A 24,616-nucleotide genomic window follows, 5' to 3' on the forward strand; every position below is an offset into this window, starting at 1 on the left:
CCACAATAATTACACTCATATGAAGGATAGCCATCATTTTTATATTCTGAATATAAAAGTAGTCCGACATTATAATAAATTAATATGTGAATTACATAACATAAGATTTAGCGTTGGAAAGAAATACCTTTATATTCGCTGAAAGGATTATTATTATTAGAGACTCCTACAGAAAACGCTTTTTGCAACATAGTAGCTAAACTCTTGACATCATAAACATAGTCTTCAGGTTCCTTATTGTCAGATGAAATTTCTTCGCCAGCTTCATCCATAATATAGTTTTCCTCATCGGACAAACCATCAAGACTGCTACAGTCAAACCGCTGTTCATAATCATACTCATCTATAAACTATATAATTGTTCTTAGTTAAAAAGGTGTAAGTGTATATAATTGCACGTTAAGTCAATACAGCGTGAAGGTAAATATTACCTTCTGAATCCCAGTGTTTGTTTGGGAAGACGACATCATCATACATATCTTTGGTATCATCAACACCAAGACTACTATAATCAACATGTCCTGACAGACGAATGTAAACCAATATGAAATGCAAGTGAACGATATTTTCTGAGCACAAAATTATTTGCAATATAAATACTTACCTTCACGATATTGATGGTCGAAAATATTCTCGTTGTAGTTCTGACCAATCTCATGTTTACATTTATAATCTTCATACGAAGATATAGCATCTGCATTTCGTATACAAGATGAATCTCCATTTTCTAAGAAAACAAACTTGGTTGACTTGTTACTTGACCCACAATTAGTTAACTTCGTTGATGTCAACTGGGATAGGTCGGCTATATATAAAAAACAAAAAGAAGATTACGAAAACCAATACTTATCAAGGTACATTATATATAAAGGACCTTAATATGCCAAACATATATAACTCACATGAAGATAGTGATTCTGGTTGCTTCCGCTTTCTCTTTTCTAATGTGAAATAATTCTCTTTCCCAATATAATTTGTTTGAGTATGTAAAGCTGATTATTGAAATAATAATGTCGCATACAAAGTTTAATAATTTATAACCATTGTGTTAACGATAATAATATACGATTTAAAGAAAATAGTTTCTAAACATCAATTTAAGACTTACAGTTTTCCAGTCCATCACATACGGTAGGAGAAAATTGATTATGCGTTCTAGTTAGGGATTCAGTATTTGTTCTGTCTACCAAAATTTTTGGAAATAGAGAATGAACTTTGATCTCGTTTTCAAAATGATTATCCACTATATCTGATTTCTGAGTAAGCGAATTGGTAGATGATGACCCTAAATTAAACTTGGCTGCTCCAACCAGACAACAAAGTCTTCTGTTTATTCTTCCGATCAACATGTTTAATCCTAGGCATAATTTAACCTCTCATAAAACCTCCTCGTTAAGATCAAAATATAGCAAAAAACGAGGGGATTAGGGAGGGAAGATAGACTAAGAATAAAACGAAAGAGTTTAGGTTAAATTTACGGCGGCAAATCCTACAAGTGAATCTTAACAATATCTATTAATCAATTATGATATGTAAAGATTTCTCTATATTTCAAAATACAAATTGATAAATGAACATAATCAATCTATATGAAATTATCATTCACATATATGAATAATCTACCATAAATCGAATTATGTACATAAAAATTATTGTTACTTACCATAGATATGAAGCATCTTAAAAACATTGCCATTACAATTTCACGCTGTATATTTGCAAAATATTATAATTTATTAATTGCATACTGTAAATCGTTAAGACAGTATATAATTAAGTTATTCACATATTCAGTCGATATGATTATATATTATATATGCAATCGAATTTCCCACTATATAAAATATCATTTTTTGTTAAAATTCATTCCACGAACATCTACATAAAAAAAAATTGAGATTTAAATTATTAATTTACTTAGGTATAAATTAGGAAATATAAATAAACTACTTCTTTCTGATGTGATCCTTGACAGATGTACAAAAATATTTAGTAGATAAACATTTTTTTTGGATGTAAATATAGTTTTTGTACGTCTGTCTGAGGACCACATGAGAGAAATAGTTGTAGAGAGAATTGTATTTGAGTGAAGAAAGTTCCCTTCTACTTTTATTTATAGTCGTAAAAGTAAGGTGACTACTCACGTTTCATCTGTGTGTTTCATATTCCCCAAAAGTCTGCTCTAATTAAAACATATTAAGATACAGTTGACTCAATTATCACAAATTCCCATAGAATATCATTTACAAATAAATGAATATATCTTCTATAAATATTGGAAAATATCTTGAAAAATATAAAAATAAGGTATGTACTCCGAAGTAAGTGTATGATTCATCTCCAATTTCTTCATCATACATATACTAGTAATTACTCAAATATGTCACTGGAAAACATTAGGCAATATTAATTTCGGACCCAATAAAATTAACACGATACACACGTAATTTGTAAAATAACGTAAACGTAGTAATGGTTAAATTAAAAGAATAAATTATTAAAGTTCAAGAACAAATGCATGAGTATCATCCGAACAAATTTCAACAAAAAGTTGAACAACAATAGCAAAATAACATGAGAAAATACGTACTCAAATAACCATATTTTCGCTATATCACGCCCATCACTTTTCTAGATCCATGTGCACGAGTGAGTCCCTTGTCAAATTTCCATCTCATAAGAAGGCTCTTGCCTCAGCGTGTTTATCAGCGACACCAACAAGGTTTACATATAAATATAAACATAAAAGGCCAAATAACGTGTATTAATATATACAATTTATTATATGCAATCCAAACTATTAAATTTCAAAATTATACCTTATTACCAGACAATAGCCAACTCTGATCACCCATATCTTCAGATTCATTCACCTCATCAGCGGATAAAACATCATTTCCTTTCCAAACCTTCCCGACTTTGTATGTATTCCTACCTCCGTATATATTTTCTTTCTCAACAAAAATCAGAAACTGAAAAGTCTTCCCAATCAAATTTTGCAGTGCATCAGGAAGGACATCCGGTTCTTGTATCTAAGTATATAACGTACTTGACATTTTAAACAAACAAAGTCTTTATTCATATAGGGTTAAAATTGTATCATAGATTAAGATTTACAATTAATACCTCATCGAAGTTCTCCTTGAGAATTTCATCAGCTTTCTGATTTAAAATATCTTGTGCGTTTCTATCAAAAAGAAAACACTTGATCTTTTTGGTATCGTCCATAACGCAAAGATGAAGTTTGTACCTAGCAATATATAAAAATTGTATTAAAATATTCAAATACACGGTTAAAAAAATAATTAAGACAAATACTAAAAAAATAGTAAAACATTTTACCTCGCACTCACAAAGGACACTTTTGCATCACATGTATCACATGAATAAAGGGTCTTATTCTTCTTGGTCATTTTTTGATCTTCCTTCTTTGGAATTTTGTATACTTTTTTACCACACCTAGTGCAAATAAAACCATGACCAGTCTGTGTCAACCGCGTAGATTGTGCACATGATCTTACATTTCCCAACCTGAAGAAACAAAAATACAAATGTCAAAATTATATAATCTATACGTTTTCGCTACCAAAGTTTTAAAATGACATATACCTCAAGAGAATCTTGCAATTCTGAAATAGTGACCATTGAAAACTGATCGAAATGAATCTCATCACCATAAGAAACCCTTTGTTGAGGTTTGCTACTCAAGAAGGTAATACATCCGCAATTCTTAGGTAAACTAATAATAGGTAATAGTATTAGTTGTATTCATAATCGTAATGATAAGACATATATATAATATACATAGACAAATTACCTATTCTTGAAGACAATGACATCGGGATCATTCAAATCAATCAGAACCTTTGTTGTTTGACAACTACTTGTAATTCGACGATCACCTACAATATTTAACAAACAAAACAAAACAATGGTGTTGTATTGAAAGAACAAATTTATGACTAAACAAAATTAATATGTACCTTTGAAAATGTTTATTTTCCCAAAACAGATCACAAGAATGACACTCCTTTCACCCACACTCCGACAAGCCGAACAGACTTCATCACCAAGCTTTCCCCAAAGTGTGCATGTGATAACACCGTATTTTGACCACTTTTATGGATCGTTTTGAAATACTTTCTCTGTGTTTTTAATTGCTTTTAAGTACTTTTATTACGTTTTTCTAGTATTTGTAGTTCCAAGACTCTTTTCAGATAACTTTGGGAAAAGCTTAACAAAATGGATAGAAAACCAGATTTCAGCTCAGAGTCAAACCGTCAGAAGTTCACCTCCGATTGAGGGCCTTCTCACCGTCTGATCCAGCTCAAATTTGGAGATCTTAAAGATGGAAGTATCAGCTTTCCAGCACACTTTACAGCTTGGCAATCCAACGGTTCAATCAAAAGATACGCGAAGAGCAAGATGTCCCGTAAACCAGCCGGCAAGCGTTTCCACCCGTGGCCAATATACCATTTCCCGCGGTCACGCACATCCTGACCGCGGCCAGCCACCCATTTCCCGCGGTCACGCACATCCCGACCGCGGCCAGCTAACTCCGACTTTGAAGGCCCATTTCTTAAGCCTGTATCATTTTCCCAGCCACAATTCCGGAACCCTAGACACCAAAGAGTATTGGAGACTATAAATACATGTCATTTAGGTCGTTTTTAAAGAGAGAAGAAGAGAGACAAAATACTTTACAGAAATTTTACTTTAAGCTATGTTTTTAGGTTTTAGGGAGAGAGAGATCTGTCTCTTGAACCCTTGTTCTTTCTTTTTCAATTTCGGTTTCTATTCTACTTTTTAATACTATGTTTTTGATTTCGTTCATTATGTTTGAGTAGTTTTATTGTTGGGATTAAGGGATTTTCGATGGGGATTTATATGTTTGGTGAGGATTCCATGAGCTTTTGAGCCGAATCTTAGAACTTTTTTTTCTGAATTCGGTTTTACTGCATGAGAGTAGCGTCATGAACTACAATCCGATCCAGATGCTTGGTGACACGAAAGTGTTCATCCGGTGTCAGATCTAGTTTGGGAGAGCAAAACAAACATAGGAGTGGAAACCTACCTATGGGCAATTTGTGAATGCTGACGAGTATTAAACATAATGCACCTCTTCTTTTCCAGGGCCAGAGTGGAAACCTACTGGTCAGGGTTGAGAGAGATAGTTGTCTATGATCACGACAGTGGCGTATTCATACGTCCGTGACTCCAGTTCGAAAAGTTTAAGCTAAGATCTTATCAAATTTACTCTCGAGCAATGTTTTGAATCGTTCATACCCCTGAGAAAACTTCCATGAACCCCAGCGCCTCTTTTCTTATAGATTTACACCGATTTTCATTCAAGCTTTAGTCTAGTTTATTTACTCTTTCAATCGATTTTCATTCAAGCAATTAGGTTAGCCGTTTTTCTCGTTTTTACCCGTTTTCGTTAAGTTTAGTTATTAGGTCATTTTAATTCCCGTATTTTCTCTTTAGGATTCGTTTTTGCATTTTAAACACACCACCAAAACCCTCACAAAACTCGCCTGGTTCTAGACTTCCTTACTTTATATTTCTTTCGAAGGTTTTTGCAGGAAAGATCCTCCTTCCCTGTGGATTCGATCCCTAAGTACTACAATCGATCAGCTGTGCACTTGCGGCTATTGATTTCATTTAGGGTAAAACTTGACAACCCTCACACACAAGCACATCAAGTTTTTGGCGCCGTTGCCGGGGAAGGCACGCGTTTTCTTTTCCGCAAAACCCTAGGAAAGGTTGGTAAATCGACTCTAGAACCCTTTTTCTGCATATTTCCATTTTTCGGTTATTTTGTTTCCATTTCAGAAGATATGGATTCTATAAATCGAAATCCACACTATGAGGAAGGTTTCTATAACACTCCTCAAGCCACCAGACGCAGAGAGAAGCAGTACTTACGCAATCTCTATGAAGAAATTCAAACCGAAGACTACAGAACGTTCCAGAACGAGCCAAGAACGAGCCATACGTACCTCCAATGGCAAACCCTAGACATCCTGTTTGTCGTCTGCCCCACCAAGATGAAAACGTCCAGCTCAGTCACCGATTGAGTTGACTAGAAACAGTGGTCATGCACTTAATCGCCGTTCAAGCCACATCAAGAGCCGCCCTTCACGAGAAAATTGACAGCATGTCAACTCACTTTAACAAAAAGCTTGAAGATCTTTCTGCTCAAGTTAAAACCATCGAGACTCAAGCAAACAAGGATGCTGAGACTATCAAGGAGAGGATAGAAGCAGTCGAAGGACGAGTTGGAGAAAACGAAGTTTGCATTCGCAAAGCCAGTGGGAACATCCGCACCTTAGAGGTTAAGCTCGATGAAGCAGAAGAAACTATTAACGACCACAACAACCAAACTTACTCTTATGTGGAAGAAATTTGGGATGGAGTACACAAGGTTCAAGACAAAGCCGAAGAAATCGACTCAACCGTTGACAAAGTAGTGTGTGCCCTAAATGAAGTTGAAGAGAAGGTCAAGAAGCTTATGAAAGGATGTGAAACAAACGGCTCGACGCTTCCCATCAAAGATCTTGACCTAAAAGAAGAGGAGACAGAGTTGGAGGACCCAAAAACCAGTTTAGATGGCAAAGGAGAAGATGAAACATCTGAACCATCTCGAAGTCTTTCTCCCGCGGTCACGACTCACGCGACCGCGGCCAACAGCCCTCCAGCCGCGGTCGTGAGACTCCTACCCGCGGCAAACCACTCCCCACCCGCGGTCATGCAGCCTCCACCCGCGGCAAATAGTCGGTCAGATACTTTTCAGCCCTTTTCTATTCTTACAGGTCAATGTTCATTTGATACATCTGCTGGGGCGGTCAAAACTCCTTTTCATGAGCAAACGGTGTACGCTATCAGCTCCAAAACATCTAAAGAAGAAAATGAGGTATTTCCCTGCAACATAGTTTTAGCATATGTGGATGAATATGAAGGGCATTACCTCAAAGATGAAGACTATCGTCTGTTCATAGAAGGAGGCAATCCAGAAAAAATGGTGGAATTAGGAGCACCAATCTCCAGGGAAAGACTCATTGAATTCAACAAGTTTGTGAAATCGATCCCTCTTACATAGGTTTCGATGATATATGGCATCTTGGTTGTTTGCAAGTTTTCTTTAGGTACAGCTAGGAGACAAAAGAGGATATCCGAACCTATTTTGAGAGGGCCAGACGCCTGACTTTTCCCAGAACATCATCTGATGCTGCAATCTATTCAATACAACTTCAAATACCTGAAGACTGCAGCCACTACACCAACAAAATCAGCAAAGAAAAGCTCGACGAATTCAATGATGTAGTCCGAAATTTTCCTGTAGGAATCACATTTGCCAGAGCTTGCAAGGACTTCATGATAGGCCATTACTTCTGTGAGAGCAAGGGATAAATCCCTGAGATAGAAGACTTGTTCAATCATGCCAGAAGAGGTAAACCTGTTCGAACACTTCACAAAATCGAAGGTGTAGGTCAGTTTCTTATCTCTTGTTCTATTAGAGGAGAAATGTTTAAAAATGTGTTTTGTGATTCTGAAGCTTGTCTTAACATGATGTCCAAGGCAATTGCTTTGAGACTTGGTATTAAACACCTGCGCATGACTAGAGCAAAGATTAGTCTAGCTGATGATTCCAATGCAACACCTCAAGGAATAGCTCATGAAATTCTTTTGAGAATAGGAGATTGCATAGTGCATGTCGACTTCTACATTGTCGAGACGAGAGACGCAACATATCAAGTGATTCTCGGATGGTCTTTTCTAGCAACTTCTGGAGCTATAATGGACTGGCCGAATCGGAGGATCTCATTTGCTAATATCAACAAAGATGTCTTCACAGAAGCTGTCCCATACAACAGCAAAGCAGGAAAACGTTCTGCAACAGAAGAGTTTGAAGAAGAACTTTGGAGCGACGAAGAACCTGCTAGGCAAAGCAAGGAGATGTCGAAAAAGACTTGTCTCAGGACAAGGTCTTCTTCATTGGACTAAGCCACGTCCAACACCAAAAGTCGAGCTAAACGACTTAAAACAGAAGCACTTAATGGGAGGCAACCCATTTAGGTATTGTTTTCTTTAGGATTTTTCTTTCTTTTTCTATTGATCTTTTTCTTTTTCTAGTTTCAGGTGTTTCTTATAAAACAAAAAACCCAAAAAAATCAAAAACCCAAAAAAACCAAAAAGAAGGATGGTCCCTGACTGCTCGGCCCATCAGGAACCAAGGAGAAGCAGGAACAGGCCGCGACATAAGCCCCTGCGGTCGCAGATGTTCTGACCGCGGGAAACACCTCTTCAACCGCGGCACCGTCTTCCTGACCGCGGCCGAGCACCGGTTTGCCACGGTCGCGTGGCTCTTGACCGCGGTAAATGGTCCTTGAGATCAAACCCGACCCCAAACCACCCACTTCACCTCATTCCACCTCACCAATCCCCACTCCACCTCATTCATCACTTTCCACCACCTTCATCACCACCTATCACCTTCCCAAACCTCTTCGAATGAATCAGGTTCATCTCCACCAGCATCCCGGATCCAGGTAAGTTCTCTTTGGCCTTACCAATTCGATTATCTATGCATTTTTCTCATCCAATCTCGACTTGTTTCACACTGAGGACAGTGTGATTTAAGTCTGGGGGAGGATTTTATCCCTTTCTAACCACTTTTCTTTCATGAGTCTTGCATTATCTACACTTTTTGCATTTTCCTTAAAGTTTTTCAAAATCGGCTTTCAAAACAAAAATACGTTTTAAAAGGGAATGGTGAACATGAATCAATGATAGTTGACTGTGTGATTTTAGACTGTCCCTAGTGACATGCTCATTCATAATTTAGGACTAGATTAGGCGGTAGCTAAGCACATTTGAAACAAAGTACCCCAGAGGAATTTGAATGATTTCGATTTAGATGAAGGGATATACTAGCTCTGTTTTATTTGAATTTAATTTGGACTTAACTTTCTCATTTAAGCATTAGACCAGGGAAACAAATCATAAATTCAGGACTCCTTTATCCTTTTACCACTCTTTGTTGATCCTGAATGGCTAGTTCATCTTTAGCTAGTTCCCCACCTTAACCAATCCTCTTTCAAACCACATGCACTCTTGTTTTATATTTTCTTATATGCAGATAAGTGCAAAAACGTTGGAGAGAAAGAGGAACGACGCAGTTTTCAGTAACCAAGGACAGAGACCTGCGATTTGCCGGAAAAGTTCCCGAAAGGATTCAACACAAGTGGAAGCTCAGTTTGCCTTAGAAAAATCTCAAATTTTGGTACAATCTCGTCCTCTAGCCTCTCTCTCTTTAAAAAAAAATCCGAAAATAACAAAAGAAAGGAAATAAAAGCCTTAGAGAGTCTAGAGAGGTCGAATTTTAAGTCCCAAGGCAACTGGAGTTTGATTTATGGAGTTTTAGAGATCATTTTCTGATTCCCAGAAAGAATCTAAGTCTGGGGGAATAGCTGTTTACAACAAAGGAAGAAGGATTATGAAACAACATTTGGCAAGAAGAAGTGACTGAAAATTGCGGTCATCAACAGGTCCTTATCTCTCTTGCAGTTTTGCATATTATCTTGCATCCTCCAGATCTTCAGGTAACCCGAAACACTTTAACTCCACTATTTAAACAGCCCTTTAATGCCAAACGCCGTCTACCCTAGATGATGTCTTTAATGGGAACTCACTATTGAAATTAATGAATGTAGAGAGCTAGTTGACTGGAATCAAGATTTAGATTGTTTAAATTTTGCATGATGGAAAAAGTGGACTAGTATCTTTTATGTATTGGTAAGAATTTTCTAGACTAAGTTGTGGATTGATGCACTATCTTTGGTCCTAGTTTAGGAGTTCATGTCTCTGAGATTTGTGCGTTTCCTATTTTTGTTTTCACTTAACCAGTTTAGGCTTTTGCTTTGTTTGAGGACAAACAAAAGTTTAAGTCTGGGGAGTTGATAACACCGTATTTTGACCACTTTTATGGATCGTTTTGAAATACTTTCTCTATGTTTTTAATTGCTTTTAAGTACTTTTATTACGTTTTTCTAGTATTTGTAGTTCCAAGACTCTTTTCATGTAACTTTGGGAAAAGTTTAACAAAATGGATAGAAAACCAGATTTCAGCTCAGAGTCAAACCGTCAGAAGTTCACCTCCGATTGAAGGCCTTCTGACCGTCTGATCCAGCTCAAATTTGGAGATCTTAAAGATGGAAGTATCATCTTTCCAGCACACTTTACAGCTTGGCAATCCAACGGTTCAATCAAAAGATACGCGAAGAGCAAGATGTCCCGTAAACCAGCCGGCAAGAGTTTCCACCCGCGGCCAACAGACCATTTCCCGTGGTCACGCACATCCTGACCGCGGTCAGCCACCCATTTCCCGCGGTCACGCACATCCCGACCGCGGCCAGCTAACTCCAACTTTGAAGGCACATTTCTAAAGCCCGTATCATTTTCCCAGCCTCAATTCCGGAACCCTAGACACCAGAGAGTATTGGAGACTATAAATACATGTCATTTAGGTGTTTTTAGGGAGAGAAGAAGAGAGACGAAATACTTTACAGAAATTTTACTTTAAGCTTTGTTTTTAGGTTTTAGGGAGAGAGAGATCTGTTTCTTGAACCCTTGTTTTTTCTTTTTCAATTTCTGTTTCTATTCTACTTTTTAATACCATGTTTTTGATTTCGTTCATTATGTCTGAGTATTTTTATTGTTGGGATTAAGGGATTTTCGATGAAGATTTATATGTTCGGTGAGGATTCCATGAGCTTTTGAGCCGAATCTTAGAACTTTTTCTTCTGAATTCGTTTTTACTGCATGAGAGTAGCGTCATGAACTACAATCTGATCCAGATGCTTGGTGACACGAAAGTGTTCATCCGGTGTCAGATCTAGTTTGGGAGAGCAAACAAACATAGGTGTGGAAACCTACCTATGGGCGATTTGTGAATGTTGACGAGTATTAAACATAATGCACCTCTTCTTTTCCAGGGCCAGAGTGGAAACCTACTGGTCAGGGTTGAGAGAGATAGTTGTCTATGATCATGACGGTGGCATATTCATTCGTCCGTGACTCCAGTTCGAAAAGTTTAAGCTAAGATCTTATGAAATTTACTCTCTAGCAATGATTTGAATCGTTCATACCCCTGAGAAAACTTCCCTGAACCCCAACGCCTCTTTTCTTATAGATTTACACCGATTTTCATTCAAGTTTTAGTCTAGTTTATTTACTCTTTCAATCGATTTTCATTCAAGCAATTAGGTTAGCCGTTTTTCTTTTTTTTACCCGTTTTCGTTAAGTTTAGTTATTAGGTCATTTTAATTCTCGTATTTTCTCTTTAGGATTCGTTTTTTCATTTTAAACACACCACCAAAACCCTCACAAAACTCGCCTGGTTCTAGACTTCCTTACTTTATATTTCTTTCGAAGGTTTTTGCAGGAAAGATCCTCCTTCCCTGTGGATTCGATCCCTAAGTACTACAATCGATCAGCTGTGCACTTGCGGCTATTGATTTCATTTAGGGTAAAACTTGACAACCCTCACATACAAGCACATCAGCATGGTAAACGTTCATCACTGTAACACATATAACATAAAACAGATGAAAGGAAACAATAAAAAAATAAAGTGTCTGTATTGATATATATATACTCACTTAGCATTTCGTAGAGCGAACTCGAGTTTGGTGGTGTCCTTATTCATAACAGATATTGTTTGCAACTCACAGACACTTTCAACTTGTCCAATAACATCTATTTAGGAAAATAACGTCAGATAATTGTTAAAACTAATATGAATGAACAAACTAAATAAAATATTACGGATAAACTTACCAACCAAAACACTCGTATTGGTTACATCGTCCAATATTGTAACAAACTATGAGAAAGAAAAAAACAGACTGTCTGACCGATTAGAACTTTTGCTGACAACTGTAGAGGATATGAATGACATCTTAAATTGATGTCTGGTGGTCCAGTAGTGTCATGAAGCCTGATTCAATGAAAATTTCTCTATGAACTTCCATTCACCAACAACCATCATCTGTTCAAAACGATGCAGCAAGTTTTTCTTGACAGTTGCGTGGATTTTGGTACCCTGGATGATCAAAAAGTTAAAAAAAATGAACAGAACAATCAAAATATTAAAAAATAATGTCGATTAATAATATATTGTACCATTTCATCGGCCAGTATGATATCCAAAGACTCGCCACTCTTGGTTTGGTATTGTTTCCATGTATGAAGCACCTTCACTTGAACCTTCCACCCAATCCTATAAGGCTTAACGTCATCTAAAATGGTTAACTTCGTTGTGGAAGCCATAAGAACAATGAAAAACCAAAAAAAAAAAAAAAAAAAAAAACAGAGAGGAAAACGAAACTTCATGAGGAGTGTTTTGGAAGAAGGGGTTGTATATTTATAATAAAAAATATAAGGTTTATTGATAAGCCATTAAATGTTCATAAATTGGCGGCCAAAAATATTCGTGAAATTTAAATTTTTGAAATAGATATGCCAAATATTAAATAACGTTGTTTTTGTAAAGTAGTTGTAATTGTCTATATACACGGAGATGCGATATAAACGGGATAAATTCGAAATATCCTATGGTAGAAGTTCAAAGATGAGCACCTATTATATTATTTCGAAATTAAAGGAATACGATAAGGAACATACATTTATGAGAATATATTGTGTTCAATAAATATGAGAACTAAACCCAAATGAGTTATGTGATAGTGATTAGAATTGTCTACACTATTATAGTGCGTATTGTTGTAATTGGTAACAATAATTATTGGTATAATTAATAATAGATATCATAACAGGATTTGAAATAGATTTAATTCGCATACGTAATCTTGCAAATCTATTCAAATGAGTTCGAAAGTTATTGCGAATTTTACTTTATCCGTAATAATAGGATATTTTTTTAAATTACGTTTTTATTGAAGAATTGAAATAAATAAATAACTGCAAGTAATAAGAAACGGGTCAAACTAGAGGATCCACGTCCTTTTAAACGGTTCAAAATAAAGGACGCGGATCCTCTTTGGCTTGAGTTTTTTTTTTTTGTTCGTGGAATACATTTTTATACAATGGCATTCATTGTAATATACCACGTAACACCGAGGTCAATTTCCTAAATGTACTTCTCCTTAATATTATAAGATATCTATTCTTTTGCTTTTACCTAAATCCATTGGAAATCAAATTTGAACACCAAATATACAGTCATTGCTCTATTTTTACGACTGAAAAAGAAGAAGAAGATTTGTGAGTGATAGTGTTGACAGAGAAGAGAAGTTGGTAGCTGTCGATAATTATCCGATATTTCTTGCAGTGCGCAGGTTTGTTGCTTCGCATTCGTTCAGAAGAATAAATTTGGGAATTCATCAATACGATTGACAAGGGCTTTAAGTTGAAATTATCTTCCAAAAGGTAAGTTTTTATCATCTATGTGAATTATGCGATGTATAACTGTACCTTTTTCTCATCACCCTTTTGTGATTAGTTGGGTAATCTGTGGTATTTCAGTAGTAACAAAAGTGATTTAAATATGTTGTCGTTTCTGCACTTGGAATACAATCTGTTTACCCTTTCCATAAACCCTTTTTATGCAGAGGTCATAAACTATATCAACTATATTCATCGAATAAGTCGTACAATGAGAGCATATAACAGCACTTCTTCTGTTTCTCTTGTGAGTTCTTATCTAATAGTAACGTTGTATTGGTAAGATCTCTTCAAAGAGGTCTGCCTAATGCTTTGGTATATTTAGCCACAGGTTTCTCCCGATGAGATATAAGTGTTTGAAGAGATAAAAAAAAAAAAATTCTTAGCAGGCGAAGGACACAAGGATTTGACTGGAAATGTGGTGACTTATTTTAAGATATAGAGCTGAGGTGAGTAATATCTGTAGTAATGTCAGATCAATATAAGAGGAGATTCAGTGGAAGATAAAGTTTATAGACTTGAATCGAAGTTCACATTATTCCCTGATAACTACTACATAATTCTTGTAATACCCCGACCCGCCGGGTCGGTTGTTACGATAAATCAATTTTTGGTTTATTTAAACTAAATCAACATTCTTAATTAAGTCCAATTTTAAACCTCTTTTGAATTATCTGCGAGCCCATTAATCTAATCCATTAAACCCAGTCCAAACTAATCTAACCTAATATAAATACCTTTAATCCCTCATCAAGCTTCTAAAACCCTAGTCTCTCCATCTTCTCTCTTTTTCGTCACTTTTTCTCCTAAACCGCCGTTCACTTTCTAAGACGATTTCCCGGCGATCTGTGAGGATCCACGAGACGTAAAACATATCAATCTGTAGCCCCGAGTGTCAGCTTTCCAAGAAGACCAAGTTCACCCAGATCGGAGTTTTATGCCATGCGATATCGTCGTTTTGGTGTGAGATGTCCAGATCTGCTTTTAGGCCAAGGTGAGGATTAGATCTAGGGTCTTCTTTTTATTCATTTATCATCTTTTGGTGTGTGAGGTCTAGATCTGATGAGCATAGGCTGTTTCCTTGTGCATCTAGCTAGATCCATGTGTAAATCTAATGAAATGATATAGGATCTCATTAGAGGAAGAACCAGCATATTTGATTGTTCACCCTATTGTGTGGTTAGTGATTGGTAGTGTAGCTAGATCAGGTGTTCATCTCGGTGGTGATGTGCCGATGTATGGAATTGTTTGTTGGGCTATTGCTGTCTGTGTGGCTAAAGCGGTAGTTCAACGGTGGGGGAAGGTACGCCGATCCTTCCGGAGTCTATATGATTGGAAGCCTGTCTGTTTGACCTAGCAATGTTGAGCCTGTCTGTGTGACCTGGTGCCTGTCTTTGTGACCTGGTGCCTGTCTTTGTGACCTGGCGATGTAGAGCCTGTCTGTGTGACCTGGCAGTGCCTGTCTGTGTTACCTGGCAAGGTTGGAGACATCGTAATTGCTTGCTAGTTGTTTGTGCATCGCTAGGATGCTTGTGTGTTGTTTGTTGGATTTATTCTTGACATGTTAGTTGGAAATGAATGAGTGGGAAGGGAGTCTGGTCTGGTTCTCACTGAGTAATCCCCATTACTCACCCATCCTATTCCCTTGTCTTATCAGGTGTAGGTGAAAGATCAGCCTAAATTTATGTTGTTGATTGTTACCTGGGCGTTTTCGATCCTGGCAGACCTGAGGCTCACCATCTGGACCAAACCAGGCGTCTGACCGAATGCGGTTAGATGGCCAACCTAACATGCCCTATTTCTCCGGTTTTCTTAGGAAGCCTGAGATAGGGATGTTACAAATGGTATCAGAGCCCAGGGAGATCTCCTAGCTCTGTCCTAGGAGGTCGCGCCTGTGTTTTTCCAAAAACAAAATATATATATTTTTTTGTGAAAACATTTTTACTAATAAATTTTAAAATGTTTTCAAACTTAGAACAACCAACAACTTATAGATGGCTGGTCTTATAGTTTCCTCTATCCTCTTTCTTGTTTGTTGTTAGGGGCTCAGCTTCAGCATGCGAGAAACCGCATGGAAGAGGGCTATGTCTTTAACTATGTGGTAGTTTAAGTCTGCCTTTGGAGTTGCAACAAAATTGCCTCTAGGCAAGACTGGTTATTAGTGTGGTTCAGACTGTTTCAGGGTGGTTGTTCTGGAACTACCACACCGATCGATGCCAGTCTTGACTATGCAATCTTTGGTTCTATATCAGCCTTCAACATGTATGATTAGGTTCAGACCTGGTCTACATAGTTAAGGTATTAAAAGGCAGGTGTCGCAAGAGTCCACAGAAATTGTCAGACTGTAAAAAGTCAGGCGAGTTCGATCTCGTGACGAGGAACCTAGCTGTGTTATCCAAAGAGAACGGATGTGCTTGAATACCTTTGGAAAATTCACACTCTTATCCGGATTCAGAGGATTTCACGGTGGCCTTAGTGTATATCCAATCCTGCTCAGCCATATCAACCAATAGCTTTCTTTTTCCTTTCCTTCTTTCCTTTTACCTTAGACCTCTGTTCAAGACCCGAGAGTCTGCGCGCAAGAAGTTCACTCATTTTCCTCAAGTGAAGTTTAGCAAAGAGCTGGTCGTCATTTCGTCTGGTAGTGAAGCAGAAGAAGGTCCTTCCTCTGATTGTTCTCTTTTTATATTTAGAAAATAAAAAAGGTTTTCATAGGAGTGGAACTCTATTTTCATTTGTTTCAATTATTGAGTGCTTTTAGGATATCATAGGAATTAGTTAGATTTCATGCTGATGTTCTTTGATTTTTCCTTTTAAAAAAATATTAAAAAAAAATGTTCTACTCCTCCTTGTAACATTAATCAAATGGTTTTTAGATTTTACTCAAAATGTTTTATTGCATCATATCTTAAACTCTCTCTCCTTTACAATTCTGTTTATCACTCTGCGTTCTAAACCTTTAGCCTTCAACTCCTTCTTGGCGCCATGGGTTATATGATTTTCTTCTTGTTCTTTCCTCTTAGTCATTATTTCTCCTTGTGCCATGGTTCATTTCTAATTTCCCTTCTGATTTTATTTCTAGTCCCACTTCTGATTTCATTTTTTTTCTCTTCCTTCTAACCTCATTTCTGTTTCTTTCTTGTTTCATTTCTGATTTTTCTGTTTGTCTTTTTCTTCTTAACCTCTATCTTCCCTAATGCCATTGTTCCTTGTGGTTCCATTCCTAATCCCCTTCTGAACTTTTATTCCTGTTTCTCCTTTCGATTCCAACTTCGATCTTTCCTTCTGGATTCATTTCATTTCTTGCTTCCATTTCCTGATCTCATTCCTGACTTCTTTCTCTTTCTACGACCAAGCTCCTCTCCTCCCTTGTGCTTTTATTTCTCTTGCTCTTTAGCTTTCGAATTTCCTTTCAGAAACTTCTTTCCTAGGATTGGGGGACGAATCCCATTGAAGGGGGGAAGATTGTAACACCCCGACCCGCCGGGTTGGTTGTTACGATAAATCAATTTTCGGTTTACTTAAATTAAACCAATATTTTTAATTAAGCCCAATTTTAAACCTTTTTTTAACCACTTGCGAGCCCATTAATCCAATCCATTAAGCCCAGTCTAAACTAATCTAACCTAATATAAATACCTCTGATCCCTCATCAAGCTTCTAAAACCATAGTCACTCCATCTTCTCTCTTTTTTGTCACTTTTTCTCCTAAACCGCCGTTCACTTTCTAAGACGATTTCCCGGCGATCCATGAGGATCCACGAGACGTCATACATATCAATCTAAAGCCCCGAGGGTCAGCTTTCCAAGAAGACCGAGTTCATCATAATGGGAGTTTTATGTCAGGAGATATCGTCGTTTTGGTGTGAGATATCCAGATCTGCTTTTAGGCCAAGGTGAGGATTAGATCTAGGGTCTTCTTTTTATTCATTTGTCTTCTTCTGGTGTGTGAGGTCTAGATCTGATGAGCATAGGCTGTTTCCTTGTGCATCTAGCTAGATCCATGTGTAAATCTAATGAAATGATATAGGATCTCATTAGAGGAAGAACCAGCATATTTGATTGTTCACCCTATTGTGTGGTTAGTGATTGGTAGTGTAGCTAGATCAAGTGTTCATCTCGGTGGTGATGTGCCGAGGTATGGACTTGTTTGCCGGGCTATTGCTGTCTGTGTGACTAAAGCGGTAGTTCAACGGTGGGGGAAGGTATGCCGATCCTTCCGAAGTCTATATGACTGGAACCCTGTCTGTGTGACCTGGCAATGTAGAGCCTGTCTGTGTGACCTGGTGCCTGTCTTTGTGACCTGGCGATGTAGAGTCTGTCTGTGTGACCTGACAGTGCCTGTGTGTGTGACCTGGCCAGGTTGGAGACATCACAATTGCTTGCTAGTTGTTTGTGCATCGCTAGGATGCTTGTGTGTTGTTTGTTGGATTTATTCTTGACATGTTAGTTGGAAATGAATGAGTGGGAAGAGAGTCTGGTCTGGTTCTCACTGAGTAATCCCCATTACTCACCCCTCCTATTCCCTTGTCTTATCAGGTGTAGGTGAAATATCAGCCTAAGTCTATGTTGTTTGTTGTTACCTGGGTGTTTTCGATCCTGGCAGACTTGAGGCTCACCATCTGGACCAAACCAGGCGTCTGACCGAATGCGGTTTGATGGCCAACTTAACATGCCCGATTTCTCAGGTTTTCTTACGAAGCCTGGAATAGGGATGTTACAAATGGTATCGGAGCCCAGGGAGATCTCCTAGCTCTGTCTTAGGAGGTCGCACCCGTGTTTTACCAAAAATATATATATATATATATATATATATATTTTTGTGAAAACATTTTTACTAAAAAAAATTAAAATGTTTTTAAACCTAGAACAACCAACAACTTATAGATGGCTGGTCTTATAGTTTCCTCTATCCTCTTTCTTGTTTGTTGTTAGGGGCCCAGGTGCAGTACGCGAGAAACCGCATGGAAGAGGGCAATGTCTTTAACCATGTGGTAGTTTAAGTCTGCCTTGGGAGTTGCAACAAAATTGTCTCTAGGCAAGACTGGTTATTGGTGTGGTTCAGACTGTACCAGGGTGGTTGTTCTGGAACTACCACACCGTGCGATGCCAGTCTTGACTATGCAATCTTTGGTTCTATATCAGCCTTCAACATGTATGATTAGGTTCAGACCTGGTCTACATAGTTAATGTATTAAAAGGCAGGTGTCGCAAGAGTCCACAGAAATTGTCAGACTGTAAAAAGTCAGGCGAGTTCGATCTCGGAATGACGAGGAACCTAGCTGTGTTATCCAAAGAGAACGGATGTGCTTGAATACCTTTGGGAAATTCACACTCTTATCCGGATTCAGAGGATTTCAAGGTGGCCTTAGTGTATATCCAATCCTGCTCAGCCATATCAACCAATAGCTTTCTTTTTCCTTTCCTTTCTTCCTTTTACCTTAGACCTCTGTTCAAGACCCAAGAGTCTGCGCGCAAGAAGTTCACTCATTTTTCTCAAGTGAAGTTTAGCAAAGAGCTGGTCGTCATTTCGTCTGGTAGTGAAGCAGAAGAAGGTCCTTCCTCTGATTGTTCTCTTTTTATATTTAGAAAAAAAAAAGGTTTTCATAGGAGTGGAACTCTATTTTCATTTGTTTCAATTATTGAGTGTTTTTAGGATATCATAGGAATTAGTTAGATTTCATGCTGATGTTCTTTCATTTTTCCTTTTAAAAAAAACAAAAAAAAATGTTCTACTCCTCCTTGTCACATTAATCAAATGGTTTTTGGATTTTACTCAAAATGTTTTATTGTATCATATCTTAAACTCTCTCTCCTTTACGATTTTGTTGATCACTCTGCGTTCTAAACCCTTAGCCTTCAACTCCTTCTTGGCGCCATGGGTTATATGATTTCCTTCTTGTTCTTTCCTCTTAGTCATTATTTCTCCTTGTGCCATGGTTCATTTCTAATTTCCCTTCTGATTTTATTTCTAGTCCCACTTCTGATTTCATTTTTTTGCTCTTCCTTCTAACCTCATTTCTGTTTCTTTCTTGTTTCATTTCTGATTTTTCTGTTTGTCTTTTTCTTCTTAACCTCTATCTTCCCTAATGCCATTGTTCCTTGTGGTTCCATTCCTAATCCCCTTCTGAACTTTTATTCCTGTTTCTCCTTTCGATTCCAACTCCGATCTTTCCTTCTGGATTCATTTCATTTCTTGCTTCTATTTCCTGATCTCATTCCTGACTTCTTTCTCTTTCTACGACCAAGCTCCTCTCCTCCCTTGTGCTTTTATTTCTCTTGCTCTTTAGCTTTCGAATTTCCTTTCAGAAACTTCTTTCCTAGGATTCGGGGACGAATCCCATTGAAGGGGGAAGATTGTAACACCCCGACCCGCCGGGTTGGTTGTTACGATAAATCAATTTTCGGTTTACTTAAATTAAACCAACATTTTTAATTAAGCCCAATTTTAAACCTTTTTTTAACCACTTGCGAGCCCATTAATCCAATCCATTAAGCCCAGTCCAAACTAATCTAACCTAATATAAATACCTCTGATCCCTCATCAAGCTTCTAAAACCATAGTCTCTCCATCTTCTCTCTTTTTCGTCACTTTTTCTCCTAAACCGCCGTTCACTTTCTAAGACGATTTCCCGGCGATCCGTGAGGATCCACGAGACTTCATACATATCAATCTGTAGCCCCGAATGTCAGCTTTCCAAGAAGACCGAGTTCATCATAATGGGAGTTTTATGCCAGGATATATCGTCGTTTTGGTGTGAGATATCCAGATCTGCTTTTAGGCCAGGTGAGGATTAGATCTAGGGTCTTCTTTTTATTCATTTGTCTTCTTCTGGTGTGTGAGGTCTAGATCTGATGAGCATAGGCTGTTTTCTTGTGCATCTAGCTAGATCCATGTGTAAATCTAATGAAATGATATAGGATCTCATTAGAGGAAGAACCATCATATTTGATTGTTCACCCTGATGTGTGGTTAGTGATTGGTAGTGTAGCTAGATCAGGTGTTCATCTCGGTGGTGATGTGCCGAGGTATGGACTTGTTTGCTGGGCTATTGCTGTCTGTGTGACTAAAGCGGTAGTTCAACGGTGGGGGAAGGTACGCCGATCCTTCCAGAGTCTATAAGACGGGAAGCCTGTCTGTGTGACCTGGCAATGTTGAGCTTGTCTGTGTGACTTGGTGCTTGTCTTTGTGACCTGGCGATGTAGAGCCTGTCTGTGTGACCTGGCAGTGCCTGTCTGTGTGACCTGGCAAGGTTGGAGACATCACAATTGCTTGCTAGTTGTTTGTGCATTGCTAGGATGCTTGTGTGTTGTTTGTTGAATTTATTCTTGACATGTTAGTTGGAAATGAATGAGTGGGAAGAGAGTCTGGTCTGGTTCTCACTGAGTAATCCCCATTACTCACCCCTCCTATTCCCTTGTCTTATCAGCTGTAGGTGAAAGATCAGCCTAAGTCTATGTTGTTGATTATTACCTGGGCGTTTTCGATCCTGGCAGACTTGAGGCTCACCATCTGGACCAAACCAGGCGTCTGACCGAATATGGTTAGATGGTCAACTTAACATGCCCGATTTCTCAAGTTTTCTTAGGAAGCCTAGAATAAGAATGTTACAATTCTGATTATTGCTCTTATTGGAAGATTATTCATATCATAGCAGGAAAAAAACTGCAACTAATTTATTTTCATTTTATCTCTCAGATTCTTTTACCAGAATAAATATATTTCATCGGAATTCCTGAAATGGAAGATAAAGTTATTATATTTCATCTCTAGAGTTCTCTGCAAGGTAGTCTCTATCTTTTTGTCGTTGGAAGGAGCAAAACCTTGAAGTAAATCAGGGATTCCACTACAAGAAAATAAGTACATTATGACAAAAAAAAATTCGTCACAATGAACACAATTTCGTAGCAATAAAATTATTGTGACAGAATTGTGACGTTTTTTGGACAGTCACAATACAGTCGGCACAAAAAAATTTTCGTAACAAAAATGTCACATCTGTTGTGACGGATATATCTAATAACTATTTCGTCAATGATGACGAGAAATTAAAGTAACAAAATTGTATCAATTAGAGACTAAAGAAAACGTCTCGAAACCGTCATATTTTATGACTATCATAATGTCCTGAATCTGTCACTCATTTTGACGACATTTTCACTCATTTTGACAAAATTTTTGTTCTAAATCGTCACAAATAATAAATACAGAATCGTTGCCTATTCGTTATACTTACATACTATCAATTACGTCACTTATTTCGATGAAAGGAACATTGGATATCCATCTTAATTTGCAACTATTTTTCATCCTAATTAACTACTAATTAACTAATGATAAATTGACATATTAGAAAAAACTATATTTTCAAAAATGAAACCATGATACAAAAGATCAGTATTACAAAGTAAACGTACATAATTAAAAAATAAGTTTATACAGGTTTTGTATATTAACTTGTGAATAAAGGATAGGTTGCTCGTCCTCGGATCTCAAGCTTGACCTTTATTGCCTTGTAGGAAATCTCAAAACTTGTTGTTGTCTTTGCTCGCAAAAGCTTTCATCTGGTCTAAAACTTGCAAACCTGGCTCAATATCCATCTCGTAATCCAAGATGGAAGCATCTTCCCACTTCTGCTGTGATGTGAAACTTGCAAGGTCTGGATTCCGTCTAAAGAAACCTTCTCACACAATTTTAAAGAATAAGATGAAGAATTTCCCCAATTGTTCTGGCATATATCGTCTTCTGTTTCCACTTTTTTTTCAAGGTCATGTATTTAGCTATAAAGGATCAAATCAATAAAGCTACGAACTTGAATTGAAAAAGTTTCTCACATCAACAGCCAAAAAATCACTATAATGTAGGCATCAAAACCAAAATCTAGAATAGGATTTAAATGTGACTTACCCGCCAACATATCACCGATATGTAACGAAAAAAGAGACCTTTAGCTCACGAATCTGGTCATCTTCCTCTGTAATCTCGTTAGCCATTGAGATAGATCTTGTGGCGAGTACATTCCTGGCTTCAAACGGTTGTATAAATCAATCAAAATTAAGAGACTGAAACAATATTTTTCAAATCGAAAAGAATAAATGAAGAATTCACTATCATGACGACAATAGCTGCTACTGAATCTGTCAAAGGTGGAGATTTGAAGCAATAACCTCTTTGTCGTTAGAGTTGTTTGGCCCAAACTTCTGAATCTGTCAAAGGTTCACATGTAATCAAACCAGTTTGTTTTTCTGTTTTCACCGAGAATCATCTACTCATGTTGATACTATGCAAATCGAAAGGTGAAGAACTGGAAATAGGCCATTCTCTCACTCCGCAGCTGGCCAACCGACTTAGCGTCCTCCTGCACGAGTAACAACACATTCCCAAAATTAGAATATATATATACAAGAGGATGACACAAAGTAGAAATTCAAAAGATATAAGTGGTACCAGGAATTGTCGTGCATCAGGCCACCCATTCTTGTGAAACGCTTGACTGCATTCTTCTTCTATGATTCTAGGATCCAAATCTAGCTGTGTTTAAAAATTCAAAACCGCACTCTTTACTCTTTTCGTCGCATACATATATACAAACTCTACTATCCAATTCAAAATCAGACCAAAGCTATCGAAGAGCGAGAAGAGCGTCGTCTTTGTTGTCCATGCAGTCAAAGTACAAAAGCGTGAAGAAGAGGAAATGGGAGAAATGGGTTTCAGAGATCAGGCTCCCCAACAGCAGAAAACGTATGTGGCTGGGCTCTTACGACACTCCTGAGAAGGATCTTAGTGAAATCTTTCCAACGTTCTTTGGAAAAACAATTAATGAGCATATAATAAAAATATAGTCTTCAAAGCCAGTGAACTCCAAAACACAAAATTAAACCCAGTAATCAGCTTCCACAGAAGAAAAAAGTAACGCACACACAAATCGACTCATCCACGCCTTAAAATTCGAATCCAAGAATAAAAATTTAAGACACTCAAATCGAATACGAGAGAGATTACCCAGAAACAAGCAAAACGAAATCGAAGCAATATAGCTTACTTACTTCTGTTCTGTTGGCGATTAAACGAAACCCCTCTGAGAAAATCGAGGATGGGTGTGGAAGGGAAAAAGGGGTTTCTTCTCAGAGAGAATCGCTGGAGCAGAGAGCCACCATTGATGCAATCTCTGTTTCTCAGATTTCGAGAAGAGGAATCGAGGAAGAAGAAGAAAAATTGTCTGCGTGTTAGTCTTCAATTTAGGTTTAGAAACCAAAAAAGCTTTGCACAAATCAGGGCCAGTTATAACCCTCAATTTTATTAACTCAGCCCTTTTTGAGCCCGTAAGTTTTAAATGGAAAAAAAAATCCAGACTTTAATATATTAATAAACTAAAGATTAATCCGCAATTTGAAAAGAGAACTATTATATTTTGTTAATTAATATGGTAAGAAAAAACGATGTTAAGTTTTCTAAATTAAATTATGTATTTCATAAAATAAAATAATCTTAAATTTTAATAGTTTATAATAGTTTACTAGGTGTTTAACCCGCGCCTTGCACGGGCCAAAGAGTTTCATTGAAGTCAGAAATCAAAAAGAATTAAATCAACAATTTGATACATACAAAATTAAAATAAAGTTAATCTATGATAATCATTTTTTAATATTAAATACCTTAAAATTAATATTAATAAGTGTATAAAATTAATAAACACAAACTAAAATCAAAATTAATATGAATTATTCATTTTTTTCTCTTTTTATCTTTTAATTTTTTTTCTCTATCATTTTCTTCTTTCTTTCTTTTTTTCTGTTTTCTTTTTTGTTTTTTTCCTATTTTTTTCTTCTTTATTTTCTATGTATTTTATTACTTCTTATTTTTCCGGTTTTTCTTTTTCACGTCTTCTTCTTCTTCTCCACATCTTGTTCTTCTTCCTCTCATACATCTTTTGATTTTCTTCTATTCCAGATTTTATTCTCTTTCTTCTTCTTCTTCAATGTTTTATTATTCTCTTTCTTCTTTTTTTTTCTTTTCCTTTTTCATTGCCATCATCTTCTTTTGTTGTCACCGACTTCCTATCTTCTGGTGTTTTTCGGCTTTTACTTCATCTTCATATTCTTCTACTTTCTCTAATTCTTCATCTTTTAAAGTATTCATTCAATTCTTCTC

At 37.1% G+C, this 24,616-nt stretch overlaps 1 protein-coding gene and 1 long non-coding RNA gene across 5 annotated transcripts; both read right to left on the reverse strand.

Moving 5' to 3' along the window:
- Window positions 1-107: 107 nt before the first annotated feature.
- Window positions 108-3,645, reverse strand: LOC112089142. The gene is made up of 7 exons (XM_024160119.1): window positions 3,610-3,645; window positions 3,476-3,531; window positions 3,127-3,250; window positions 2,828-3,032; window positions 605-694; window positions 432-521; window positions 108-343 (listed from the first exon to the last, which is right to left on the reverse strand). Exons 1-7 carry the CDS (start codon window positions 3,643-3,645, stop codon window positions 108-110), a joined length of 837 nt encoding a protein of 278 aa, XP_024015887.1.
- An 18,189-nt stretch (window positions 3,646-21,834) lies between these two features.
- LOC112089253 lies at window positions 21,835-23,734 on the reverse strand. 4 transcript variants are annotated; one of them, XR_002900925.1, is made up of 5 exons: window positions 23,512-23,734; window positions 22,913-23,233; window positions 22,633-22,823; window positions 22,373-22,486; window positions 21,835-22,145 (listed from the first exon to the last, which is right to left on the reverse strand). It is a non-coding gene; the product is annotated as an uncharacterized LOC112089253 (long non-coding RNA). The 4 variants fall into 4 exon arrangements; XR_002900927.1 differs by having other exon boundaries at window positions 22,913-22,996; window positions 23,083-23,724; XR_002900926.1 differs by having other exon boundaries at window positions 22,373-22,490; window positions 22,913-23,725.
- Between the last annotated feature and the right edge of the window lie 882 nt (window positions 23,735-24,616).

Source organism: Eutrema salsugineum, unplaced genomic scaffold (genome assembly GCF_000478725.1).
Source record: "Eutrema salsugineum unplaced genomic scaffold, Eutsalg1_0 scaffold_12, whole genome shotgun sequence".
NCBI classification, from domain to species: domain Eukaryota; kingdom Viridiplantae; phylum Streptophyta; class Magnoliopsida; order Brassicales; family Brassicaceae; genus Eutrema; species Eutrema salsugineum.

What these genes read in the sequence shown, in the direction of transcription:
- LOC112089142 (XM_024160119.1), bottom strand. Translation starts at nt 3,645, where the DNA reads ATGGTCACTATTTCAGAATTGCAAGATTCTCTTGAG. An exon ending in AATTGCAAGATTCTCTTGAG is followed by an intron (nt 3,532 to 3,609) that starts GTATATGTCATT and finishes TTGTTTCTTCAG; the next exon opens with GTTGGGAAATGTAAGATCAT. An exon ending in CGACCATCAATATCGTGAAG is followed by an intron (nt 522 to 604) that starts GTAAGTATTTAT and finishes TTCGTCTGTCAG; the next exon opens with GACATGTTGATTATAGTAGT.